This window comes from Festucalex cinctus, chromosome 10 (genome assembly GCF_051991245.1).
Source record: "Festucalex cinctus isolate MCC-2025b chromosome 10, RoL_Fcin_1.0, whole genome shotgun sequence".
NCBI lineage: Eukaryota > Metazoa > Chordata > Actinopteri > Syngnathiformes > Syngnathidae > Festucalex > Festucalex cinctus.
Window position 1 is genome coordinate 24,805,705 of NC_135420.1, and position 26,587 is coordinate 24,832,291.

The 26,587-nt window shown below is 41.1% G+C and overlaps 3 protein-coding genes and 1 long non-coding RNA gene across 4 annotated transcripts in view; 2 read left to right on the forward strand and 2 right to left on the reverse strand.

Moving 5' to 3' along the window:
- Positions 1 to 10,168, reverse strand: jade3 (jade family PHD finger 3). The gene is made up of 12 exons (XM_077535105.1): positions 9,891 to 10,168; positions 8,019 to 8,087; positions 7,478 to 7,537; positions 7,328 to 7,407; positions 7,094 to 7,251; positions 6,820 to 7,010; positions 5,968 to 6,179; positions 5,055 to 5,222; positions 4,868 to 4,984; positions 3,398 to 3,877; positions 2,373 to 2,490; positions 1 to 1,489 (listed from the first exon to the last, which is right to left on the reverse strand). Exons 3-12 carry the CDS (start codon positions 7,524 to 7,526, stop codon positions 735 to 737), a joined length of 2,328 nt encoding a protein of 775 aa, XP_077391231.1. The 5' UTR covers positions 7,527 to 7,537; positions 8,019 to 8,087; positions 9,891 to 10,168; the 3' UTR covers positions 1 to 734.
- LOC144027518 (uncharacterized) lies at positions 6,648 to 14,069 on the forward strand. Its single transcript, XR_013285477.1, has 3 exons — positions 6,648 to 7,319; positions 7,455 to 7,658; positions 13,561 to 14,069. It is a non-coding gene; the product is annotated as an uncharacterized LOC144027518 (long non-coding RNA).
- Positions 11,657 to 17,446, reverse strand: rp2 (RP2 activator of ARL3 GTPase). Its single transcript, XM_077535107.1, has 6 exons — positions 17,169 to 17,446; positions 15,680 to 15,955; positions 15,136 to 15,528; positions 13,774 to 13,888; positions 13,591 to 13,676; positions 11,657 to 12,491 (listed from the first exon to the last, which is right to left on the reverse strand). The coding sequence occupies exons 1-6, from the start codon at positions 17,334 to 17,336 to the stop codon at positions 12,408 to 12,410; spliced, it is 1,122 nt and encodes a 373-aa protein (XP_077391233.1). The 5' UTR covers positions 17,337 to 17,446; the 3' UTR covers positions 11,657 to 12,407.
- The window catches only part of slc9a7 (solute carrier family 9 member 7), a 23,664-nt gene continuing 14,173 nt past the window's right edge, over positions 17,097 to 26,587 (forward strand). Inside the window, exons 1-9 of the mRNA XM_077535112.1 lie at positions 17,097 to 20,003; positions 20,652 to 20,857; positions 20,938 to 21,015; positions 23,451 to 23,527; positions 24,142 to 24,254; positions 24,339 to 24,444; positions 25,216 to 25,357; positions 25,501 to 25,606; positions 26,261 to 26,349. Of these exons, the coding sequence (XP_077391238.1) occupies positions 19,691 to 20,003; positions 20,652 to 20,857; positions 20,938 to 21,015; positions 23,451 to 23,527; positions 24,142 to 24,254; positions 24,339 to 24,444; positions 25,216 to 25,357; positions 25,501 to 25,606; positions 26,261 to 26,349 (1,230 nt within the window). The 5' untranslated portion in view covers positions 17,097 to 19,690. The remainder of the gene's footprint in view (positions 20,004 to 20,651; positions 20,858 to 20,937; positions 21,016 to 23,450; positions 23,528 to 24,141; positions 24,255 to 24,338; positions 24,445 to 25,215; positions 25,358 to 25,500; positions 25,607 to 26,260; positions 26,350 to 26,587) is intronic.

The following is a 26,587-nucleotide window of genomic DNA, read 5'->3' on the forward strand; positions in this document are numbered from 1 at the left end:
ATGAAATTACATATGTGTATCATGGAGGAGATAGTCATTTAAAAACAAAAACAAACGTCTTGACTTGATCTTTTATTATCAAATCGGGGAGGAGACAAGAAAAGAGCGAAGGCAGCAAAAACATGACGACAACGGCGTCGTAAACATGAACAATTTAGTGTTCTCCATTGATGGTGCACATTAACCAACTTTGCATCATTTTCTACTTCAACTTTTTTTGTTTTTTTGTTCAAGGCAACCTTTCTTTAAGAAAATAAACAACAAAAAAAGACATTTCAAAATAAAACTGTCCATTTGTGGCCACTGTAACACTTCTTTCCCCACCTATTCACTAATTTCTTTCCGGAACCTTCCTCCGATTTGGACTGAAAAATTCACCTATTCGTTGTTTTTATGTTAAGGCTGAAGCCTTAATATAAAAAGTATTGCTTTGGTGTAATCTTGATGCCAAGAAAAAAAAAATAAAATAAAAAAAGGAATTGAAGGGATGAGATTAACTTACTCAGTCTGCCATTTTAGCCAGGAAAACACTATTTGTGTTGACGTGTGCCTACGAAGGGGCGTGGCCTCGTGAGTGACATCAGCAGCAGCAGTCCTGGTTGAGTGTTCTCATTTTCTATTGGCATGTTTGGTCCACTTTTCACAACGCTGTACATCCAACTGTGGGTAAAAACGTGCGCTACATACAAAGGCGGCGCTAACCGGTTAGCGCGCTAATCTCGCTAATTCCGTCGTCACCTTCGCACGCACTTGGAGGCGGCGCCCAGCGGCGGTCTCCCGCGCCTGCCCTTCTGCCTGCCCCCACTTGCGTCCGACGGTGGCGGCGGCCCGCCCCCGCCCCGCCGTCGGTGCCTCCCTTTGGCCTCGGGCTCCGAGTCGCTGAGCTCGGCGTCGGGACAGTAGCCGTCGCTGTCGTGGTACAAGCGCGCGTCGTGGCCCGACGCGGCTTTGGGCCACAGTTTCCCCTTGCGGGCGAGCTTGTCCGAGGCCCGCATGTCCTCGGTGGTCCGCACCAAGTTCATGGTGGCCTCCTCGAAGGACCTGCCGAAGTGCTCCATGGCCGACGCGCCGAAAGCGCCTTTGTCCGGCGCTTGTGCGGCGGGAGCGCCGGGCGTCTGGCACGAGCTGTCTTTCTGCGCGACCGCTTTGTCCGAGAGGCCGTTTTTGGACGCCGCTTTGCCGCCGGAGGAGTGGTGGCCGTGCAGCGCCGAACGCAGGGCCAGGGGCTTCCCCGCCACCCGGCCGTTGGCGCGCTCCTCTCGCCGGGCGTGGCCGCGCAGCTGAGGCTTTCCCTGGCCCAAACCCTCGGCGGCGCGCTCGAGCGACACATTGCCGCTATTGTCCGGGCACAGAGGCCCGTTGGCCGATTTGGACGCGGTGTGGCAGTTTCCCAGGAGGCCGGAGGAGGCTTTGGGCATTTTCAGCTTCAGCGTAATCCTCGGAGGGGGCCGGAATAGGACGCTCTCCACCGGGAAGGAAGCAGCGAGGCCTTTGGATTAAAAAAATAAATAAATAAATAATACACAAATGAGAGCAAAAGACCTTTTCAAGGTATTTTGATGATACCGTCGGCTACCTCACGATACGATACGATGTGATACGGGAGATAAAGTATCACGATTTATTGTGATATCAATATATCGTCACACTCCTACAGTATAATATTTCATTTAATACAATAAAAAAAAAAAAATGAGAGAGAAAAAAGAACTGCCACAGTATAGCGCCCACTACTGTTGGAGAAGACTTAACTGATGTCGGATTTTTTTTGTCTTAACCCATTTAAGCCCAAATTTTTCCCAGACGTATAAAAATCAAAATCAGGTGGCATTGATAGCCCTTTAACTAATTTGCTCCCAAAAATGTATAAATACGTTCTGTTTTAAATTATTTAAGTGTTCCAAAGACGTTTTCTTTTGTGTGTGATTTTTCATGCTAGAGCATACAGAAGGCTTTGATGCAGCAGCCCCTCAACTGCAAAGAACGGGTGAAGAAACTGTAGTTATTACACAAACGACCAGCAGGTGGCAGCAGAGCAAAATAATCAACAATCAGCATTGTAAATAATGATAAAACTTAGCTATATTCAAATTCTAATTGCTGCAAAACGGAAACAGATAGATTGCTTCTGTGAAAATGGCTCGGATGTTACCGATTCGGTCATTGTTTTCCAAAGTAAAAACAGATGTTTGCAAATAGCTTACTTTGATTAAACACAGAAAACAATCAGTCAACAATTAGTGTTGATATGTTGAAATCTGAGGATTTGGGTAATTTTAAATTTAAAAAAAGTTTGCCAGTTTGAAGTTTTGCAAAAGATGTCCTGCATGAAAAGGGGTTTGGAATACGACGTTGAGTAAACGGCAGCTCACCAGCCGAGATCTCCTGGCTCATGAGGGTGACGTGCAGGTTGAACATTTGCTCCTGGGCTTTGCTCTGCAGCAGCTTCAGCTTCTCCCGCCGACTCACCATGTAGCACAAGTTCCTCACCTACAACAACGCACCACACCACACCATCAGCACGCGTTCAAAAGATCACTTGAGAACATTTCATTAAACCTCATTTCATAAAAACTTTTTTTTTTTTTAAATTTCATTTATTTAATTTGTGAAAACTAGTTTTAAAATGTCATTTTAGTTGTTTAGCTTAATTTTCTTGGTCAAATAACTAGGGCTAGGTATCGATTCTAATTTCCTCTAATCAATTTGATTTCGATTTACAAGGGTTCTGTTCCATCCGCTTCAATTAAATTGATATTAATTGTGGAATATCAACAGTTCTTATCAAGATCAAGTGCATGGTTAAAAACTTGGGGGGTGGGGGAAAAACAAAAAAAAAAACAAAAAAAAAACTCCCAAACAAATTCCAAATTAAATTTCACGGAGGAAGTGGATTGGTTAAATAATTCAATAATTTTAAATAAATATTCTGAGTGCAATAAGTGAATAAGTTAGGCCTTTCATTAATGTAAGAAAATATTTTTAAATTCAAGTGAACAATAAATGTCAAGAAAATAGTAATGTACCAAAAAGTTGCCTTTAAAATTGTTTTTATTTTATTTTTTATCATATTTTCTTATGAATTTATGTGAAAAAAAAAAGATTAAAATAATCGATGCATGGTTTTATGAATCGGTAGATACAAAAAAAAATGAATTTAAAATTGTTTCATTTTGATCAAATTTTCTTATGAATTTATGCGAAAAAATATTAAAATAATAAATTCATGGCTTTATGAATCGATAGATATTAAAAAAAAAATTGCCTCTAAAATTGATTTTTTTAATCATATTTCTTATGAATTTATGGGAAAAAAAATGCATTAAAATAATCAATTCATGGTTGCTGCCACCAGAGCTACCGCCCCCAAGAGGTGAAGCGAATGAAGTGCACCGACCCGCTCCAGGTCCTGGCGCAGGTGCATGAACATGCGCATGCGCGTGTGGATGCTGTCCTGGTGCGGCTGCAGCACCAGATTCTCCTCGTCCTCCTTTGGCGCCAGCAGGGCCTTGTTGAAGTTGCTCTTCCGCTTCAGCTTCCAGTACTGGTAGACGAAGTCCACCAGGCGCGGCGCGAGCCCCACCGCCCGCGACACCTCCTCCGGCCGCACCAGCGCGTAGAACTCCTCCTCCAGCTCCTGCAGCCGCTGCGCCCGCAGGCCCACCTTGGCCGAGTCGGAGGGTGGCGGTGGTTTGGCGCGCGCCGGGCTCAGGCCCAACTCGCCCGCCGCCGCCGATGCCGATTTGGGCTTGCTGTGCTTGAGGCAGTATGACTTGAACTTGACCTCGTCACCCTCGTCCAGGATGGTTTTCATCTCCAGACTGTGCTCGAAGGCGCACGTCACGTGGAAGGGCGTGGTGCAGTTCTTCACCGAGCACTGCGGGGGGATGAAGCGGGTGAGCGAGTCGCGTCTGACAAGCAGGATCAGGTTCATTTCAAAATGTAGTTAGTTTTCAGGGTGACTCTTTTAGTTTTTATTAGTTTTAGTTATTTAATAAATGCTTCCTTTTAGTTTAGTTTAAATTAGTTTCAGTATTAGTTTTAGTTTTTTACTTTTTAATGTGTATTCCTTGTGCGTAATATTTAAAAAACACAATGGGAGCGACGTCATCTGATGGTGCTTTTCTATTGGCTGCTGCTAGATTCTGTGTGACACATTTTCAAACGTCTTTCGTCCGGTTAATATCAAAATAAATCTATTTAAAATCACATTTAAAATCACCCCCAAAGGCTCATGCATTAAATTAATTACCAAAGACTAAAACAAAGGACATTTTTGCTATAATTATAGTTGGTTAATTATAGTTCATTTTGTAAACAGAAAATGTATTTTCAGTAATCATTTAGTTTTTGTTTTTAAAAAAAGCATTTTTGTTTTTAATTTGTTAATGAAATCTTTTTTTTTCTTCTTTTTTTTAACTTTAGTTCATTTATTTGTTTTGGAAGGGCTAAAAATACCTTGGTGCAAAGCCTTAAAAAAAAAAAAGTCAGGTTGATTTCCATTTGCACAGTTGTAGCACCATCTGGTGGCTAGTTTTTTAGTGCAGTTTAATTTTCACAAGGTATGTTTTATCCCTTCTATGTTTGAAATAATAAAATGGTCAGATGAAAGGGGCACATATGCTTGTGAACCGAGTTAATACGTGTAAGAGATTGTAGGTTGTTTCTATACATCGTTATGTACAAAAGCACAATGTTTTTTTTTTTTTTTACAATATTGTGACATTTTTTGTATCGCCAACATCCCCACAATATTGTGATAATTATCGTATCGTGACCTTCATATCATATTATCGTTTGTGATGTTTGGATATCGTCACATCCGTAATCGTGACCGGCAAAACGGCGATGTCTTGCAGCCTTTCACCTGGATGCACGCGCCCGTCTTGATCTTGCACACGCTGCAGATGAGCGACCAGCGGCTGGGTGGGATGTGCGACACTTTGGTGATGGGCTCCATCCGCTCGGGGCACGCGATGCTCACCTGCGTGTGGTGGAGGGAGAGCGTGTGAGCTGGTAAGCAGGTGAGTGATTTTACTTCTTTTTTTTTATACCTCGGGGATCCACAGGGCGCAGCTGACATGCGCCCACTTGGTGCCGGCGCGCGTCGCCTTCATAGCCCCGCCCTTTTTGGGACACAGGAGACACTGCGGGTCGATGCCCAGCACGCACGTGCGGCACAGCCAATTCCCGACGGGCACTTTGACGATTCCGTAACAGGCCTTGAGGGGGGTAGAAAAGAAGTACGCCATCTTGACAACATGGTCACGTCATCCTCGCTGTATTGGGAATCACTCTCGAGCCACTGTATGTCGTGAATTCACCTTTTTTTTTTTCCACGATTGTTCAAACGTTAGCGAGTAGGCTGATATTAAATGCTGACTGTATGATAACTGGAGCAAAAATATTGCGCTATCATGGTATTAAAATCACAGCTCTAAAATGTTAGAAATATTTGGGTAAACAAAAACAGCATTTTTTCCCTCCATTGAACTATCAACTTTATTTTTAAACAAAATACATAACATTTGGTACAGAATAAACGTGTACCATACTCAGTTTAAATAAATAAATGCTAATGTTCTTCTGTTTTAATTGTCAGTGTCCCCATCACTGCGAGCAAGCTATTTTTAGAACAGACCAATGGGGCTACTCATGTTGTCACTGGGGCTAACTAGTACCAGCTGCCACCATTTGGAAAAAATAAAATAATTTATAACGTACATTAATCAACTCATCTCAACAATCATCTCACATTAAACTGAGAATTGTGACAATTCTCACTTTAAAAAGTGAGAATTCTGCCAAACTTTTTTTTTTCTTTCTTCACTGGCCCTAACCCTCTTCCGTAGTCGACTACAAATATCTATTTTTTTAAATTTTGAGTAAATGAAGCCCAATTAGGAAGCAGTGACAGAGTGAACGATTCCAAACACAGCCAACAAAAACGAGCTTTTTGACAGCCACCTGGTGCACGCAAATGTTGCACTTGTCGCAGAAAACCATGTCGTTGCCTTCCTCGCTGTCGGGCGAGCGGCACACGTCGCACACCACGTCCTCGTCGTACTCGATGCCCAGGCCCTCCACCGTCTCGATGGCGTGCCTCATGTTGTCGTGGCACTGGGCCTCCAGCGCCTCCATGGTGCGCTCCATCGTCAGCTCGTCCACCGGCGCCTCACCTGGATGACACGCACAATTTCAGCCACAAAACAAAGAGTATAGACAACTCAGAAGCTCACAGATATATAAGGATAACTTCAAAATAAGGTTTACCAAATAAATAAATAAAGACACTGATGGCAATGCAAATAGCTTTAGTAGACTTTTCCTTTGAAGTTGGGCCGCATTGTGGCTAGCTTGACTTCCCTTTTTGACATTTCGGATTTCTTTATTGTAGTTTTTATTGACATTATATAGTTGCGACAAACATAAAAAAAAAAAAACACTATCCCAAACTGATTTTCAAGCGCTAATTTAGGACGCTAAGAAACCGCTAGTTAATTACGCCATCATCGGTAGTGGCTAGCAGCTAGCTGTTAGCATTAGCATCAGTTTGACAACTGATTTTATACACTTTTGCCCATGAAATAATTGTTTAAAAACAAACAAAAAAACATTCAACATAAAATGTTAAATATAGCTGTTTACATTTTAGGAACAGGACTTTAAGCCATTATCCATCCATCCATCCATTCATTCATTTTCTGAACCACTTATTCCTCACAAGGGTCACGGGGTAGATTCCCCCCTCAAACAATCTGCTATCAGACAAACTCACAAATGCCAAACGGCAAATATGTGGCGGTTCCCGTGGCTCACCCATGCAGAGCAGCTGGCTGTTGAGCGTGTGCAGCCAGTAGAGGTCGACGTCGTCCAGGTCGTAGCGGCACATGGCCTCCGCCAGCTCCTTGATGTTGACGTAGCCCGGCTCCGCGGACTCTTGCCCGGAGCACTGGATGTACTTCTTCTGGTGGCTGTACAGAATCTCCTTGGACTTCTCCGCAATAATCCTGAATATAAACGAAGCGTAAACAACAGCCATTCCAGGCTTGTTCGATCAGGTCATTTCAAGGACTTCAAAAAAGCTCGCCACCTGACAGAAGCCTGCGGGATGGTGTCCGGGCTGGCCAGAACCTGAACCCCTTTCTCCCATTCCTGTTTCCAGGCGTCTGCCAACAGGTAGTACTCCTCCGGCGGGATGTGGTGCGAGTCGGGCAGCTTCATGGCGCTGATCAGGTCTTTTCGGAACACCTGCGAGACACGCGCAAAGTCGAGATATTGGATAGGTTCAAGTGTTGAGCACCACAGCGGGCGAAGGGGTACGTACTTCAGCCGGTTTCTTCGGGTCGGCGGCTGGGGTGCCCGGTTTGCTGCCATACTTGTTGGAGCAGAAGGAGGTTGAGGGACCTGGATGCAAACACGGCATCCGAATTAAGCCATTTTTTGTCAAACAGGTGGCGTTACGCGGCTGACTCACTCTCATTGTCAGAAGTGTCGCTGCTGCTGGAGGTCCTGAGACGCTTCATCCTGTCACATCCTGCGGACAAGATGGACACCAAGATGGTCAGACCTTCATACGACGATGTTGTTCACATGCAAGCATGCTAGTGCTACAAGCAGAATTGGGAGAAAGTTCCATATGGCATTTGGAATTCACGGTAGGGCTGCTCGATTATGAAGAAAACATCAATCATGATTAATTTGGTAATAATTAAAATCACGATTAGTACAGTTGGGGTTTTTTTGGTACAAAACGTTTAAACCAGGGGTGTCAAACTCATGTTAGCTCATCATGGAGGAAAATATATTACCAAGTGGGCCGCATCGGTAAAATAACGGCATATAACTTAAAAACGATTGCCATAAATTATACGCAGATTTCCGCTATTTATAATTCACGGGTCTCAAGTCTTAGATAAAAAAACAAAAACTTTAAAGATTTGCAAAATCTTAAGTCAAGCCTCAGGAATCCCAAGTCAAAGTCAAAACGAGTCAAAAAATGTGCGACTACTACTCACCATAAAGCTCCAGTTGAAAAGCATGCTAGTGGCTTCCTCTGATGGACGCTCAAGTGATTAATTTTATCCCTGACAATAAGAGAAATGAGGTGACGTTAGCACAATAAATCTGCTGGTCTTTCAAACCTCTCTGGTCATGTTCATGTTAATCATAAGCAGCAAGCGTTTTCCGTCCGTTTGGTCAAATTAATTTTGAGTGGGAAATTGAGATTTAATTCATCACATTGCTCGGTTTTGTACCTTTCCTGTACAACGGCACGTTTCATTTCAGATTCTCATCACTTCTCCCATGACGTGTTCGTGTGTAAGTGGACCAAAGTGTTGTTTAAAGAAGGGAGACATGCCTGGCATTCCCCATGAGGGGGTGGACGTGGTCATAAGTTCATGCGCCTTACACAAACATGCATTTTCTATAGCACTCACTAGGGTCACGAGTGAGCGGCAGCCGATCCCAGCTGACCTTCAGTGAGAGGCGGAGTACAAAACGGAGTGGTCGCTGGTCAATCACAGTGTACATGTAAACATGTTTTTCTTGTGAACGCTCACGTGACGCAACTTGGCATTTTTGATTGGCCGTTACATCAGCGAAATTGCAATGTTCACCAACCATTCAAATCCATATTAAACGCATGTTTCTTGAATTTAGGGGGAAGCCAAAGTAACCAGTGATGAGAACATGCAAACAGTTGGCCCTAAATGTGTTACAAGCGATTAAGTGGAAAAAGAGAACGAGCAGCAGAGCACTTGACATCTGCTGTTGACATGAGGGGTTTCCACAACAACAGACATTTAAGCCAACGACAGGACAACACGTATAAGACAAAAGGATGAGTAGCCAAATGTTCGACTCCGAGGGCCGCATACAGAAAGAGAATGATGCCAGTATAACATTTGTCACCATTCATTTAGTTACACCAACTCCAATCAATCATTATTATGTTGTATACAGTATTTATTTGTGGAAAAACTGCTTTCTGCAAATAGTTTAGGCTTTTTCATGATTTTTGGGGAGCCCTGCAGCCCAGTAAACCACTTGAAGAAGTAAGCAATATTTTATATTTTTTAAGATGAGACAAAATACTCAAAATACATGGGGAACTGTTTTTTTGTTTTTAATGGCTGGCAGTAAATTAGTTATGAACATTACAGAGTCTACACATTTTTACTTTTACTAAGTAAATGTGTTAAATCACTACTGATCTGTCTTTCTGGTAACAATAATCTGAACATGTAGTTAAGTACAGAGTATGAGTATTTTCGTCACCACTGAGTGTAACTAGCACGTGAAAGGGGGGCAACCTTCAACAAGCTAGCAAACCTGCTAACCAGACGGAGGGGGAGGGGTTGCCGGATATGATGTCACAATAATGGCAGCCCTCTGTTAAAAAAAAAAAAAGAAGCTCGATAAACAATAAGCAAATTGCGGCAGGCACTTTGTTTACGTTACTCCACTCACGTAGCGTTAGGTTTTATGCCAACCGTGGAGTTACTTTTACCCCCAGACCAGATGCTAGGGGGGGGAAAAGCGTTTAAAAAAAGTACGTAAAGCTTTGGCGCCAACTCGAGTCGCCGCGTCGGAAGCGGGAGACGACGAGGGCCAAATCAAACATGGGCGCCACCACCAGCGCACCGACATGTCACTTCCTTTACAGTGGAGCCTTTAAAAACGAGGGACAAGGTGGGGGGCTAACAACTAAACGTCCGTTTAACCGACCAAACGACGAGGCAGCGTTGAAGGTGATTCATGAAACCAAACTCCTCGTAAACAAAGGACGGCCTAGTTTTTAGAGCAAGCAATCCACGGGGGCACATCCTGGCACTCCGAGCCAGGAAACACACACGGGCATATTGTTCACACTTCCACCATTTTACCTTCAAGACTTAAGCGTCGCGAGCTCCGCTTTATCCCATCCGTACGCCGCCCGGCGTCCAATGCACAGCGTATAGTCAGAAAATAAGTATTTGGCGTGGTGATGGGTTAAATGGAAGGTTTTTTGAGGGGATTCTCCTCGCGGGCTTGCAGTCAGTCGGCCCACCAACACGGCACAACAGCGCTATTGTACCGCGTGGGCCGCCGGGTCCTAAACTCCGCAGGATTCGCCTCAATCCCTCGTGGGTGCGTTCGATTTGTACAGTAGCGTTAGGCGTGGGGACGGGTGAACACCTTTGCAGTCAAATTAGTAATTTATAGGAGGGTAGTTATCAAAAAATACCAGAAAAATGTAAAACTATTACATAAAAATTACGAGTAATTAAAACAATTTAGCTTCAAAACAGAGACTATAACGGGTCCACAAAAAATACATGATAAAAATACAGTTAAATAACAGTATTGAACTTTTAAGTTATATACTTTTGTATTTAATCTTTAATAATTGTTTTCAAACAATTCATTCGAATTTTTATTTACTCAAGCCAACTGAATATTTTGCCATTAAAAAAAAAAAAGGCCCTTCTGGTCATCTTGAAGATGGTGAAGTCCAGGTTAGACTAATTAATGGCATATGAAATGATTTTAGGTGGAAGTGAAAGCTGCCAAATGTGAGTCATGGCTGAGTTGTGCACGACAGGAAGTCAGCATTGTTGTTACCAACTCCCACGGATCGTTTTACACAAAAGAGGAGAAAAAAAAAAGGACCAACATCACAAATGTAAACTTTTACTATTAACAAAAAAACAAAAGTACAGCGTCAAACATCAATTGGTTTCTATACAAAAACAGTCAACAAAGCATATAAAACACGTACAAAAAAAAAAAAAAAAAAAAAAGACGGATCAAATGATGGCCTACATTAAAAACAAAACAGAAAACATGTTCATTTATTTTTGAGTAAACAAAAGGTGCGCTCTGTCGTACACTCACAGTAAGTATAGTATACATACGTGACAATCTTTATAAAGATTTATACATAAATACGAGGCAATTTTGTGTGCTCCTGATGTTTCAGACAGTGAAGAGAACCAACACTCGAGCTACATGTTCACATTTTGACAGAAGCCAGCATTACAAATAAATACAAATTAAATATATACAAACAAGCACATCGACCAGTGGTGGCAAGTAACCAAGTACGAATAGTTACTGTACTTAAAGCTGCCCAATGCAGAAAATTGAATTTCGAATCGCTACTAACACGCGTGCCCCAAAAATGAAATTGCACACTCCTTTCTCACATACACAATGCGCACGACGTCACATTGGCAGGACAGAGGGCGGGAAATTCAAACCCGAATCCAGTCTGAAAACTATTGACCAGAGTACCCATTGTGAACAGCTAAAGATGCTAATCTGCTAATTACAAGATGTTTGTGTCATAAAGTCATAAATGGTCAAATAAAAAGATATTTTGGGAAAATTGCTACATAGGACAGCTTTAAGTAGATTTTTCAGGTGTCTATTATTCTCCTTCCTCCGTTTCAATGGTACCCGGCTTCGACTCACTGATCCTTTCACTCATCACAAACACCTTCATGGTCTCACAGAAAGTTGGATCTTATAAAACTCTTGTAAAAATCCATGTAACGCAACTGCAGGTACTGGAGGTTCGGCACACAGGAATTCACCAATTCGCAGATTTTTTTTTTTTTTCAAGTATTTTTTTTAACAAAAGATTTGTATTATTATTATTTCATCTATATTGTTTTTTTGCTCTTGGTGGTGTGGCCCACTCCTGATCCCCTGTGAATTATATTACATTTTATGATCTGGTCCTACAATATCATTTGGTCTGAATGAGACGTGTTAAGAGTGGATTTGTCCCAATAATAGTGTCCAAAATGGGTTGGGCCAACAATCTTAAACTATAACCGTGTTCAATATTTATGATCAAAAACCTGCATGTGTGAAGGAAAAGTCCAAATGAATTGTTAGCGCCATCTTCCTTGTCGGAAGATGATGCTAACAATTCATTTGGACTTTTGTAATTTGGAAAAATCATGCAAGTGATTCATCGTGTTGACTTAACCCACAAGCCAAACAGGTCTGTACCTTTTTTTTTTTTTTTTTACCTAAAGAAGATTATTATTATTATTATTTTTTTTAACACAAGTATGTGCACCTCTACCTAAGTATGGAAAGGGAGCACTTTTGACGCCAACAACTAACAGCAAGTGGTAAAAATATGGACAGCATGAGCGTGAATCTCAATTTGCATTGGTTGATTTTAAATGACGGGATTAGGGTGCTTTACATTCAAAAACTACTTTGTCATGTCATAAACATGACAACTTCTGGTTACCCCTTCTTTTTGTGTTTACACCCGTGGTTTAATTACGAAAGAAGCAGCAGCAGCAGGTCTGGATGGTGTGTGGCCCACACTGATTGTAGCAGTGACAAAAAAAAAAAAAAAAAAAAAAAAAAAGCGTCCAAATATGTATGGATGTGACTCCTCACAAGCCCATCTGCATGTCGGCAAAGTTGAAGAAGTTGTCCACGTCGCGAGAAGATGTGTTCTTGTTGTCCGAGACGAAAACCTACAGGGGGGGGTGAAATTGGAATTCCATTAATCCATACACAAATGTTTTATCAGAAACTAACTGTAAATATTGCACGTGTAAAATAATACCATAATTAACTCTTTGAACGCCAAAAACGTTTAATAACGATTAGTAAAATCATGATGTATGTCGCCATAAATTTTAAACGACGTCAACTACGTTTTGTTTTTGTTTTTTTTGTTTGTTTGTTTTTAAATCAGTGGGCAGTGCAACGTCTAAGTGCAGCGCTGCCTGGTCATTGGGTTGTGGAATCAAAAACTCCCACTAGTAAAGGCCAGCAGATGACAGCATTGTATTTCTTTTGTATGGAATTACAATGAAACATGATGAAATCTGATGAAATAGAAGGTTTTAAAGGATGTCACTAAACAAAAAATATTAGTGTCACTATTGTGGAGAAAATGTATCTTTTCACAAAAAGCTTGTTTTCTCCTTTCCAATTTTGATTCAGTGTCACTCAAATTACCTATTTTCAAATGGTGATAGAACGGAATAAGGTAGAAACATACTTTGTTTTTCTAATGAAAGAATGGAATGCGATCTTTCATGTGGTATGCACCTTGTATAATGTAGTCAAAGCACACAATATTCAGTTTGCCTTGAAAGATGAGTTAAAATGCTCGAAATCGTCTGGCACTGCGTTTTTTTGGGTTTTTTTTGGGTAACGTGTGGCAGTAAAAGCGTTACGTAAAATGTAAATAAGAATGACACTTTTTGTTTCACTTCAATGGACATTGCGCTGCTCCTTGCTGGTGTCTGCACCTTGGCCACTCGGGGGCAGTGTAACACAAACATACGGATACAAACGGAGACAGGGTTACTCCCCTGTAAGCTGCAGTAATATTAGTCAGTCTTTGTCAAGGATAAGTTGTTATATTATCCGTCTACATACGTTATACGTTATGTGGCTGTTACGTCAGTTAAGTCGTGCTCCGACGATACAAATTGTGGTGAAATCAGTGGCTATTTATAATCCTTTCAAATTTGGAAATGGAGATTGGAAACTTTCCAGAAATGTAATGCAAATTCTTTCACCACTTGCTAGGTAAAGTGAGAAGAGAGCGGTGCTGCTGACCTTGGTGCCGCTGAACACGTCGCTGGCTATGTTCTTGCAGGCTTCCACAACGCCGTCACCGTTCAGCTCCAGGGCGATGACGGGACCTTTCCACCAAAAAAAAAAAAAAAAAAGTGAGAAACTCCATCTAGTGCAGAGGTGAGCAAAGTGTTAAGTCAAGACATTGAGAAAGGAGTAAGCAACCTTTGCTGATCCACTCCACGAGATCGTCGGCGTCGTTCTGGAACACGCGCTTGACGTCTTCGGGCCGCATCGACACTTCTTTTGTCTGGATGAGCAAGAAGCCTTTGGAGGTCGCCTGAGTGGAAGGGCAAAGTTACCGTGTGCAGCACAGAAACATTTAGTGTGAGAGAGGAAGGATGGAAGGAACAAACAAACTAATATGCACATGAATGACGTTTTCGAGCTCGCTGCTGATTCAGCCTTCAGATGAGTCACGCATATTTTGTCAGCAACGCAGACATGAATGGAATGTTTGAGTAAGAACACGTGAACAGTATAATTATACAAAGTCCAACCAAAAAATGTTTGTATTTTTTTTATATTAGCTCAAATTCTGATTGAATTTAATTTTGTGAAATTCTAATATTTTTTATTACAATTATTATTATTTTACTTAAATTTTTCATTTATAAATGCATTATTGTCTTCTATTGGGTAACAAAACCACATTTTGGAAAGAAAGCAGTTAAAATTAATTTTCCTTTTCCTCAGTGAATTATTTTTTATATGTTTATTACTTTGATTAATCGTTTTATTTTTTTTGTAATAATGAATCATAGAGTATCACTTTATTGCATTTTTTTTTATTTTTGCATGACCTCACATTTCTCTCCTTAACATTTTTATTTTATTAAAAAATAGTATTTTTTTTATGTAGTATAATAATAATAAAAAAAAAATAATAATAATAATAATAATAATAATAATAATAACAACAATGAACGAATATGGCCTTTACTGTGGGGAAAAAAATATATTGGGTCCCCCCGCCATATTAATTACTGTTATTTCTAACCTTATTTATTTATTTCAACCATTTATTGCGTGAGAAACCATATTTTGTGAAAAAAAAAAAAAAAAAAAAAAGCGGATTTAGTTTTTTACATAGTCATCATTCCTCTGAGTAAAAATGTATTACTTTAGCAAAAAAATCTGACATTTTTAAACATCATTTTATAATAATCATAAAAAATAAAAAAAATATTTTGTACCAAAACAAGAGTCTTACATTATTGCAAATGTCTTTTTTTTTGCTTACATTTTAAGTAATTTACTAACCCAAAGTAAATTTTTAATACTTTTTAGTATTTATTGAATTTGTTACACTACTTTAATTTACTATTTAAAAATTGATGAATTATAGCTCAAATACTGTGTAACAAATCCTACTAAATGAATATTTTTTAATCTTTTTTTTTTACATTCTGATCAATTTTACTAAAATTATTTAGTTCATTATGTTTTAAGAATTTACTGAGTAAGAATAAAGCACATTTGCAAAATGAAAGCGGGCAGAGAGACTTGATTTCAACCTCTCCTCACCTCGTCGATCATTTTGCGCGCATTGGCGGTGGTGTAGTCTCCGGCGAAGAACACAAACAGGCAGGACTCGTCGCTGTCCTTGCGCCGTCCCCCTTTGGTCAGGGGCACGATGCTGCGCGCCGCCTCCGCCGACACGCGGACCGCCTTGAAATCCGAGTCGGCGGCGGGGGCCGGCACCGACTCCAGCACGGCGGCGCTTTCGGGCAGCAGGCTCCAGTTGGTCTCGCCGGCCACCGGCGTGAAGTCGTGGACGTTGCTCCAGTTGTTGTTGAAGATGCTCAGGCCGGCGTCCTTGAAGTGGAAGGCCAGCTCGGGGTAGTAGTACTGGAAGCAGCCCAACTTCACGCCGGTGGACGACTCGATGATGGGCTGCGTGGCGCAGCACAGGAACACCTGTGGTGACGACTTGTTAGTTGCAACCAAAAAACTTGAGCAGGAGTCTGCAAGCTTAGTTAGTTTTGCATTTAACTTTCATAAAGCACAGCATTAACGTTCAAACTATGCATAATGTTAATATTGAGCGAAATAGAAGCTTCAACATCACCTCCATCTTTTTACAGTCCCGCGTGCGGAACTGCTGGCACGCCACCACGCAGCGGATGTCCTTGCAGTCGCGGAAGAAGACGCTGCCCTTGACGGGGCCCAGGACGATGCGACAGTTGACGCAGTCGTCGACGTTGACGGCCGCCGCGTGGTCGAAGACGTAGATGTCGCAGTTGTGGCAGTCCTGGATGACAAACTGTTGACCGTTCAGCTTCCCGGGTAGGCGACCCGCCGTCACGTCTTTGAGGCCTGTCAGCATGTAGTCTTTGGGGTCCACCTGGGTCAAGACAAATATGAGGGCTCAATGACTTCAACATTTATTTTTAGAATTTTTTTTTTTCAAGGACCTCCTCCCATATATTATTTAACAAACAAGCAATACATTAATCTGTTACAAGATTTATGATACAAAAAATTTGTTCACTAGCTACAAAACTGAATTCGCTGCCACCAACTAGCGCTCATATGTCAAATTGAAATCACCCTAACAATGGCACATCTTGAAAAACTAAACTAAATCAATATTGTAGTATATTTTCTCTAAAATGCTCTCTATTTCTGAGATAACAGTCAATCTTACAAGAAAAAGGTGTAAGAATTTGTTTTATGTTGTTATGAAAAGAAAATGTAACTTTTTTTGCTGACAAAGAAATGAAAAAATAGTAATCTTACAAGAAACATGTTAATATATATATATATTATTTAAAAGTACGTTTTCTAGAAAAAGTAATATTTTTGAGAGGAAAACACAGTCGTCAAAATCTTACATGAAAAGTGTCATAATTTCAAGAAATGTCAAATCTATGAGATTAAATTTAAAATTCAATTTCAATGGAATCATCAATGAGCATCACTAAATAACAATTTCCGGTGCAAATATGTATTTCTGGACAGAATAGTTGACACGATTGTCAGCAATCGTGACGCTCCATTTTATAAAAATCATTATTAAATTTAGAATACAGCATGGAAACTAGAAATAAATCACCACCTGGATTTAGCTAAGCAAACATTTAAGAGTCTTCCTTTGAAGAGCGAATCTTGCATCTTATTAATATGCAGTAGCACTGCAATAAACGGAAGGTTATGTCACCGACCCCGAAGTTTAAGTGTCGGTCAGGTTAAATGCGGTTAACAACGTGCATTTTGTAATCCCATAATGGTCTTAAAACCGGTTACGTGGAGTGAGCGAGAGAGAAAAAAATGAGATGGCTCGAGTGTAAAAGTCCAAGCCTTGTAGCCAAGAATTGAGCTCAATCGAGTGCACCTGAAGGTTACGAGAGGCAGGTAGAACTCAAATGTGTGCCAATTTTAACACGCATCAATCGAGTCATTCGCCATTTGCAAAAAAAAAAAAGTGTCAGGTTGACACGTCAACGTCACCACAGCGACACTTAACGTAGCCATTATTATTGCACGTGATTCAAGTTTTCAAGAGTCGCTTTGCTGGTGTGCATTTCAAAAGCAGAACATGAGAAAATGTGGCGAACCTTTTCTCTCTTGTCCCAGCTGTACTGCTTCGGTGCCGCCTCGTCCGTGTTGTTGCCAAGGGGAACCGCGTTGCTTGTCGTCGTAGTTTCCACCGTCGTCGCCGTGGGCGTCCCATCTTCCTTTTCCGACGACTTTCGCCTGGATTTTTTCGAGAAGAAGCACCCCATTTTGTATCCTTCTTGTTTTGTGTTTGACGGGTTTTACAGGTAAGTTACGTGTGGCACAAGATTGCGTGAGGTTTTAGTTTGACACGATTTTTTTTTTCTCTTCCCGTTTCCCCTTCTGGATTTGTCAACCAATCAGCGCAGAGTAGGGTGGTACAGAAGCCAATCACAGCACTCGATTCGATGGCGGTTGGGTGTGTCACTTGTGATGCATTCAGAGACGACTTAATAAGGAAGTAAAATTGAGGATTTATTTTTGATAATGTGTTTTTTTAGGATTAAAATGCAATTACTTACATTTCTTAATAATTAAATAAATAATTGAAATACTTTATTTTATGTAGTAATAAAAAAAAAACCATCCTAACCATTCAAGGTACTCAAATTATTTTATTTCTATCATCTTAAAAATAATGTATTTTTCCTGTATGATAACCTTGTCATGCATCGATACACCATTTAATATCATCATATTAATTTAAAGTGTTGCAATAGTCACATAATTGAACAGAATATTAAATATTAAACAGAATGAATGTATAAAAAAAAATCACATCTACCGCTTACCACAAAATGCACCTTAATTCCCACGTTGTCACGCCTCCCTGGGCGTTTCCTTCACAATGAGAAGCAGCTGTTGTACTTAAAAAAAAAAAAAAAAGTAGGTACAACACCGTCAATATACGGAATTTAGATAATAAAATAATGAATAATATAATGGCAAACATTGCTGGAATCCTGTAATACAAGAATGCAAAATCAGCAAAACCAACGCCTCAAGCTGATTACTTTGCAACTTAAGCTACTTGTTAACTCTAATAATAGGTAATCCACGTGTGGATGTGCAGGATGTTTTTGTTTTCAAAACAGGCCCTCTTTTCCATCCAACCTCCTTTCACCCTATGTAACCAAACAACCCCCAGCTGCTATTTAACTTTCACATTAGGCAAATTAAGGTGTGAAGAATTCAGCCATGGACGAGCCATTTCTCCTCTGTTTACTATTCACTCAGCCAGCTTGCCTTGCAGCCAAAACTGCTTAATGTATGCTGTCATTTCCTTAAATCAAGGTCAGACAAGCTTCTGTAGTGGGTCAAGTTAAGTAAAAGTTAGTCACAAATAGAAGCCAGATGAAGCTGCTGTGGGTTGGGATTTTTCTGCACTGTGGTTGGATAGGATTGTATGTCAGGTATGCAAGCCTGCATGGCTTCCTGTAAATGAGTCAAGCAGCGGCAGTGTGTCGCAAGCTCCATAAAACCAAATAGTCACGATAACACCTTTAGCCTTGCATTTCATTTTAATTATATGATCTTAAAAGTGTTGCGAAGTGGATGCATATTTCTCGCTCATGTTCACTCCACCGTCACCGCAACAATGGTTTAGTTTGATTTGAGTTAAAGGACAATGTGCAGTAACATTAAAAGATGGCGGCTCCAGATTTAGCACTATGCTAATATCCCCAAAGTTGAAATGGCAAACAATGAAGCAACACATGAATACAGAGTACAAAATACGAAGTGTCGTGTCATCAAATTACAAGTGTTGAAGTGATGAAATATAACGAGAAACCATTTTAAAAACTCTATACACAATCCAGAGTGCAAGACTTGTATCAAAAGTTTCAAAGCTTCTGCCTCTACGAAGATAATGCTACTGGTAATACATAAAATGGATTGAAAATCAAATTGTAAATTGAGGCGTGACCCATATAATTAGCGATTACTAGACCTATGATTATATAAAAAAAATGTACGTTGATGTGATAGAACATATTTTTTTGCATATAATTGAAATTAATCGTGTTTTTTTTAATGAATGAACATTAAAAATCCAACCTTTCTACACACTGTGCCTCATAATCCTCCAAAAGCATACCACATTTTATGTCGACCATCTCTAGAAACGTTATTCAAAGTCTATCATATCTATCTATCTATCTATCTATCTATCTATCTATCTATCTATCTATCTATCTATCTATCTATCTGTGACATCACTAACAAGCTGTTTCTTTCATTACTGTTGCAGGAGACAAAGTCCATCATGTGAGTTTCCTGCTTTGAAAAGGACTATTGCAAAATCACCCCCCTAAAAAAAAAACCATGACTCAGTTGCCTGAGCCTGGGGGTGATGTTGTCTCCGTACAGCACAGGACTGGCAAACGTGGCTCCGCCCCCTCCCCCAAAACACCCCCCCCCCTCCTTCCCCTCACCCATACAAGGAGTCGCTCGTCTACTGCGCCTTTAAACCGGCAGAGCAGACCGGCGTGTGGCTGCGAGTCAAGCGGGCTCTCGCTGCGTGCTCACCCGCATTGACATGTCGTAGAGGTCGTCGAGTGTGCCGCATCCTCTTAGCGCCATGGTCGTAATCCTCGCGACGACGACGAAGACGACGACGACGACGACGATAATGATGACGGCGATGATGATGTTGCTGATGATGATGATGATGATGAGGATGAAGGTGATGGCGGCATCCGGCCAGGAGGACGTCGCCGCCGCCGCGCTGGAGGACCTCGCCACGGAGAAGGAAGCCGAGGAGAGCCACCGGCAGGACAGCGTCAATCTGCTGACCTTCATCCTGCTTCTCACCCTCACCATCCTCACCATATGGCTCTTCAAGCACCGGCGCGTACGCTTCCTGCACGAAACCGGCCTGGCGATGATTTACGGTGAGACGTGCAGCTGGTCCCAGTTGGGGGAAATAACCAGAATACTGTACTCGACTAATGGTGGGATGTAACGAAGTACAAATACTGTATTTAGCAGTACGTTACTATTTGTTTTTCTGACGACTTTTACGTTGGTAAACAGATATCTATACTTTTTTTTTTTTTCATTAAGCGGAATTATGTTAGTATCCATTGGAGGACAAAGATTTTGAGACACACCTCAAAATCCGAATTGATTAATCAATTTGGATTTTGATTAAAGCCCTTTGTTTGTTAATGACCATGTCATGGCAGGCAGGGTGGTAGGGGGCCGGCGAGTGCTTTTCTGGTCCAAGTGCACAAAGCCAACACTCATTAACCAGATAAAAAACAGATGACTTCATTGGTTGTTTGGAGCGTTTTTGGGAAACACAAAAGACTTTTACTTTTCTGCGCTTGTAAACAGTTTATATGTTTGTACTCAGTCTCTGTATGTGTGTGTGCATGATGTGTTTATACAATGAGATGAAACATTCACTTTCTATTTGACCCCAGAGGTAGATGTTGGACATACTGTAAGATTGGTATGCACTGGATAGATGGCTAAATATTGGACATATGTTGTGTTATGATAAGATATTTGTTTAACTCCCCCCATCCGTCCCGTAGGCCTGCTGGTGGGCGTCATCCTGCGTTACGGCATCCCCGCCACCAGCTACCGCAACAGGAGCCCGCCCAGCTGCGCGCTGGCCAAGGGGCCCGCCAGCAGCAGCCTACTGCTCAACGTCAGCGGCAAGTTCTTCGAGTACACGCTGAAAGGCCAGATCGACTCGCGCGACATTCACAACGTGGAGCAGAACGACATGCTGCGCAAGGTGACCTCGCGACGGCGATGAAAGATGAAACAAAATGGCCACCTCTTCCGCTGACCTTCCGTTCTCGCTTCTTCTCGTAGGTGACCTTTGACCCGGAAGTCTTCTTCAACATCTTGCTGCCGCCCATCATTTTCCACGCCGGCTACAGCCTGAAGAAGGTGAGATGGAACACTTAGACATCAATGTGTTCCTCCCATTCTGGAAGTGACCGTTCTCTGTCAACCAATCATCAGCCTAGCTATGCACGTAACAATGCTTGGTAACCTACTTCTCATTTACTCTCGTCCGGTTCCTAATGTTAGTGTTAAATCGTAGCATTACAAGATGGTGGTGACGGTTACTTTGTGATGGCTATTTATGTCGCATTCGAGGAACGTGGGAAGTCGGACTTTTCCGACTTCATACCAGGAAGTATGCACGGGAACGCCCCTTTGAAGTTGTGAAAAAAAAGGACCCCGACTTAACCGACCGGTTTAAATCTGATGTCACTCACATAATTTACACGATTATAAACACTTTTATCTATTTATTTATTATTACAGTAATTTAGTTAACTGAAAAAAGTAACTTTGTGAGATTTGGACTGACCATAATAACAAGCAGTTTATCGTAATCAGGCATCGTTGTCGTTTAAATTTCCCGCAAACGCTTTGAGGTCGGAACTGGGAGAATGCAAGTGGGATTTTTTCCAATTTCCCAACTCCCTCGAATGCAGCGTTAGTGGCAGTTACATTGTGACAGGTACATCATGACGGTTGCAAAGTGACAGTGTTGTAGTTTACCAAGTGACGGTTGCAGAGTGCCGCTTACATCATGACGGTTTCATCGTGGCGGAAATATGGTGACAGTTACATCATGACGGTTTCGTAGTGACGACTGTATAGTGACGTTACGTTGTGACGGTTACGTTGTGACGGTTATATAGTGCCGCTTACATCATGACGGTTTCATCGTGGCGATTATATGGTGACAGTTACATCATGACAGTTTCGTAGTGACGACGGTATAGTGACGTTATGTTGTGACGGTTACATCGTGACGGTTATATGCTAACGGTTACATCTTGACGGTTACATCGTGACGGTTATATAGTGCCGGTTACATCATGACGGTTTCATCGTGGCGATTATATGGTGACAGTTACATCATGACGGTTTCATCGTGACGCCGGTTATATAGTGACGTTACGTTACATCGTGACGGTTACATAGTGACGGTTACATCGTGACGGTTATATGGTAACACTTACATCGTGACGGGCCTATAGTGACGGTTATATCATGATTATATCGTGACAGTAATATTGTGACAGTAAGATTGTGACAGTTTCATCATTACGGTTATATAGTGATGGCTACACTGTGACAGTTACATGTGATGGTTACTTGTGATGGTTATATAGCGGTGTTCCATAGCAGCGTTACGTTGTGGTTGTTGTTCAGCGCTTAGAAGTGACACGGATGTAAATGTTAGAGGAGAATTGAACTAATCTTTCTGGATGCATGTTACTTGTCAACCGGATATGCTACTGCTGCTTGTTTGCTTTCAAACTAACTTAGCTTGTAGCAAACATGTGTGACGTCATGCAAGCTGTGATCATGACGTCTGTGATCTACTGTTGAAAGGGGACTCAATCGCTCCTCTTTTATCTATAACTGCTTTCAACAACGCGTATGGAGGCATTCAAAAAAGGATTTGTTGGATTGTTATGACTTACTGTATTACTGTAAAAGATTGATATCATATTCTGTATTATGTGGCTGTTTGAAAGCCCATGAATATACTGAAGTTCCCTATCAAGAGCCAAAATTCACTTTAGGAAATTTGTGGTTTATTCACGTTCATTCACAGTAATTCGCAAACTGGATAAATGGTATTTTTTTTTTTTACAATTGCAATATGAGGTTTCAGGTGGCTCCACTGGACAGAAGGTCAGCCAAGTGAAGCGTTCACTGACTGTGTAAACCGCAAAGTGTTAGTCAAGTGTTCTTTTTCTGGAGCAGATGTCTTTTTGTTGTTTTCATTCGCTCTCATGCAGGCACACACGCACACACAAATGTCTGCCTTGGACGTTTGCCCGTGTTTTGGGGGGAGCGTGTCCTTACAGGCGATTTGTTGCAAGGCTACATTTTTAGGCACTGAACCGTGGGGTCGCGTTAAACACTTTCTATTTCTCAGGCGGCCATATTTGTAGTTCTTATCCATTTGGTTGACCCTACTTGTAGTAATTGTAACGGGGGGGGGGGTACAGATTCTGGAGCACTTGTAAGTCAAGGTATCAGTGAAATAAATTGCCCTTGCAAACCATTACATAAGTGGTTGACAGGGTTAAAGGTCACATAAAGATGTGCTGGTGTTTGATCTAAAACTTGCCAATTTGGACCATCATGTGTGCATACCCTCACATGCCCCGCTTAACACACGCACACACACGCACGCATACACGCACACGCACACGCACACAAAACGGTCACATAGTTTTTGCTGACATTCTGTTCGCACATCCGGCACACATATCCTGCATGTAAATAACGGAATCTTTTCCCTGACTAAGCACTTTTCTTCTTCCGCTTTCCCCCCCCCCCCCCCTTAGAAACACTTCTTCAGGAATCTGGGCTCTATTCTCACCTACGCATTCCTGGGCACGGCTGTATCCTGTTTCGTGATTGGGTGAGAGTCCACGAGGGTTTTGTTTTTATTATTTATTTATTTATTTATTATTATTATTTTTAAATGAGCAAAAGTGTTGTTGGACACCTTCACACTTCAGTGGATTAATTATGTACTTTTATGACGTGTGTAATACAATTAAAAATATATACATGAATTTTATTTTAATTTTAAATATCATATTTCAATTCAGATAATTGTATTTAATTAGATTTAATTAAATTTATGGTATAGTAGCTTATCATTATTCTTATTGCTTTGTAATATATTTATGTATTGAATGCATATATTAATCCTCCTAATGAACACAAATTTCCATAGATGGGCTAGTGTAAATTAGCATAGATGTGATGATAATGCAAAATTTTCACACAACTACTACTTTAAAAAAGTGCTGCAGCAACACATACAAACAGAACATACAACATACTCAGGCATTTATTACTCTCCGTTCTATGTGAACAAACGAACACTGGAATTTATTATTACTGGAGTTTAGTTGGTGACCTTCTCTGCCTCTTCTCCTTGCATGTTGCAGCACTACACTGAAGGCGCCCAAGTCTAAATTCGTACCAAATTAATGATGAATGTAATATTTTGCATTGTCATGGCAGGAATCTGATGTACGGCGTGGTCAAACTGATGCAAGTGGTCGGCCAGCTGAGCGACAAGTTCTACTACACCGACTGTCTTTTCTTTGGCGCCATCATCTCCGCCACCGACCCAGGCAACTTTCACTTTTCACTTGGAGTTTATTAAAAAATTATGTCGAATGGTAGAATAAAACAAACATCCCCCCCCAATGTTTTAGTGACGGTGTTGGCCATCTTCAACGAGCTGCACGCTGACGGCGACCTATACGCGCTGCTGTTCGGCGAGAGCGTCATGAACGATGCGGTGGCCATCGTGCTGTCCTCGTGAGTTGCTTCTTTCGCAAACTTTTTGCACCAAGCAGCACCTCGAAAAGCATTCCCCCGACTTTGCCAAAACAGGCTTGCTAGTTGCTACATAAAAAAAAAAAAAAACTAAACAATTAAAAATACATACAAATAATAATATCTAAAATACAAATGAAATTAAAAAAGTCATATCATGAAATTAAAAGTCATATCATGAGCCCGAAAACATTTTCAATCCCCCCAACCAATTCTAGGCTTCTATTATTCCTAATTCTAATACCAAAAATATGCAAAGAATAATAATCTAAACCATAAAGTATAATAAATAAAGAATGTAATACCAAAAAAAAACCTCAAATAATGTTTGATTTAAAACACATCAGTTTACTTAATCAGTAATCCTAAAACAATCAAAATCCATTAAAAATATATAGAGTTAATAGATTAATACTGATTCATTAATATTAATAATTAATAGAATTTTGAAAAAAAAAATAATTAAAAAAATAATAATACAGTACAAGCCCTAAACAGTTTAAAACGTCTGTTTAAAATATGAAAAAAAAAATACAGTATAGTACATTTAAAAAAAAAAAATCCAATTAGTATTGAGAGACTTACAGTACTCTGGCTCCCTCTAAAGGCAAGTTTGCATAACACACCTTGTGTTGTCTTACTGAACATTGAACCCATGCAGCATGATGATGAGTAAGTATTAGTTAAAATAAAAAGCATAAAAAAATAAACCAAACAAATTATCATTCCCCCCACCCCAATTGTGACTGTCAGCTCCATCGTGGCCTACCAACCTCGCGGCGCCAACACGCACACGTTTGACGCTTCGGCCTTCTTCAAGTCCGTGGGGGTTTTCCTGGGAATTTTCAGCGGCTCCTTCATGATGGGCGCCACCACGGGGGTGGTCACCGCTCTCATATCCTTTTCGGGAGTACTTCAATAGCAAACAAGAAATAAAAAGTCCATACAATAAACATAGACAAAGCGTCATTTTTAAGTTTTTATTAGCAACTGCTAATTGTCGGTGTCAAACTCCTTAACTACAATCCTGGTTCGCACGTGACCAAGTTCACCAAGCTGCACTGCTTCCCCCTGCTGGAGACGGGCCTCTTCTTCCTCATGTCGTGGAGCACCTTCCTGTTGGCCGAGGCCTGCGGATTCACAGGTGAAGAAATGTATCATAATTATTGGCAGGGTCATAAATCATTTAGCCACAAACCTAATGGAGTCATACCTCAAATTAAAGGTACCAATGCAGGATTTAAAAATCCAATGTTATTTTGCCATTATGCCCTCATATTCAGATGTGATAACAAAAAAAACCTCCCCAAAAAAACATGCAGTTTCAGGGCAATTTTGACGAGTAGCGTAGGTCATAAATTAGTTTGCCCCAACCCACAAGTCACAGATTAAAGATATTGATGTGAACGTAGCAAATCTGAAACAGTGTTTCTTACTTAGAACAAACTTTGTGTCAGATCGAGAAAATTCATTTGTCATTCTGCCATTATTATTATAATGATCAAGTCAGACCACTAAGAGGGTCATAAATCTATTTGCCACAAACCACATTGAGTCATACCTTTAATCAAAGGTCTCAATGATGGCTTCCTAGATTTTCCAATTATTTCGTCATTATGTTGTTGTGTAAGAACCAAAACACACTAAAATGCACACACAGCTCCAGGTCATTTTTGACAAGAACCAAGGTCATAAATCATGTCAAAGGTCTCCATGGCGACTTCTTAGATGTGCAATTATTTTGTCAATATGCCCACACATGTTGGCCTAATCACCAAATAACCCCGTGTTCGTGCAGGTGTGGTATCTGTGCTTTTCTGCGGCATCACACAGGCTCACTACACCTACAACAACCTCTCCGGGGAGTCCACCAAGCGTACAAAGCAGGTAGGCACCATTACTTGTTTTTTTTGTTTTTTTTGGGGTGGACAACCCATATGCACAACCACACACACGCATCAGTGGGCAGTATTCCCGTGCCAGATGGCCCAACGATCTGCCTGCTGTGACCTTAATCGCCACCAATCGTCTGACAGGACATCCCTCCTGACTGCGGCTGTTCAGCCCGTTAAGTCATAGTCCACGGATTACATACACATGTTCATATTTTTCTACACTGGGAGAG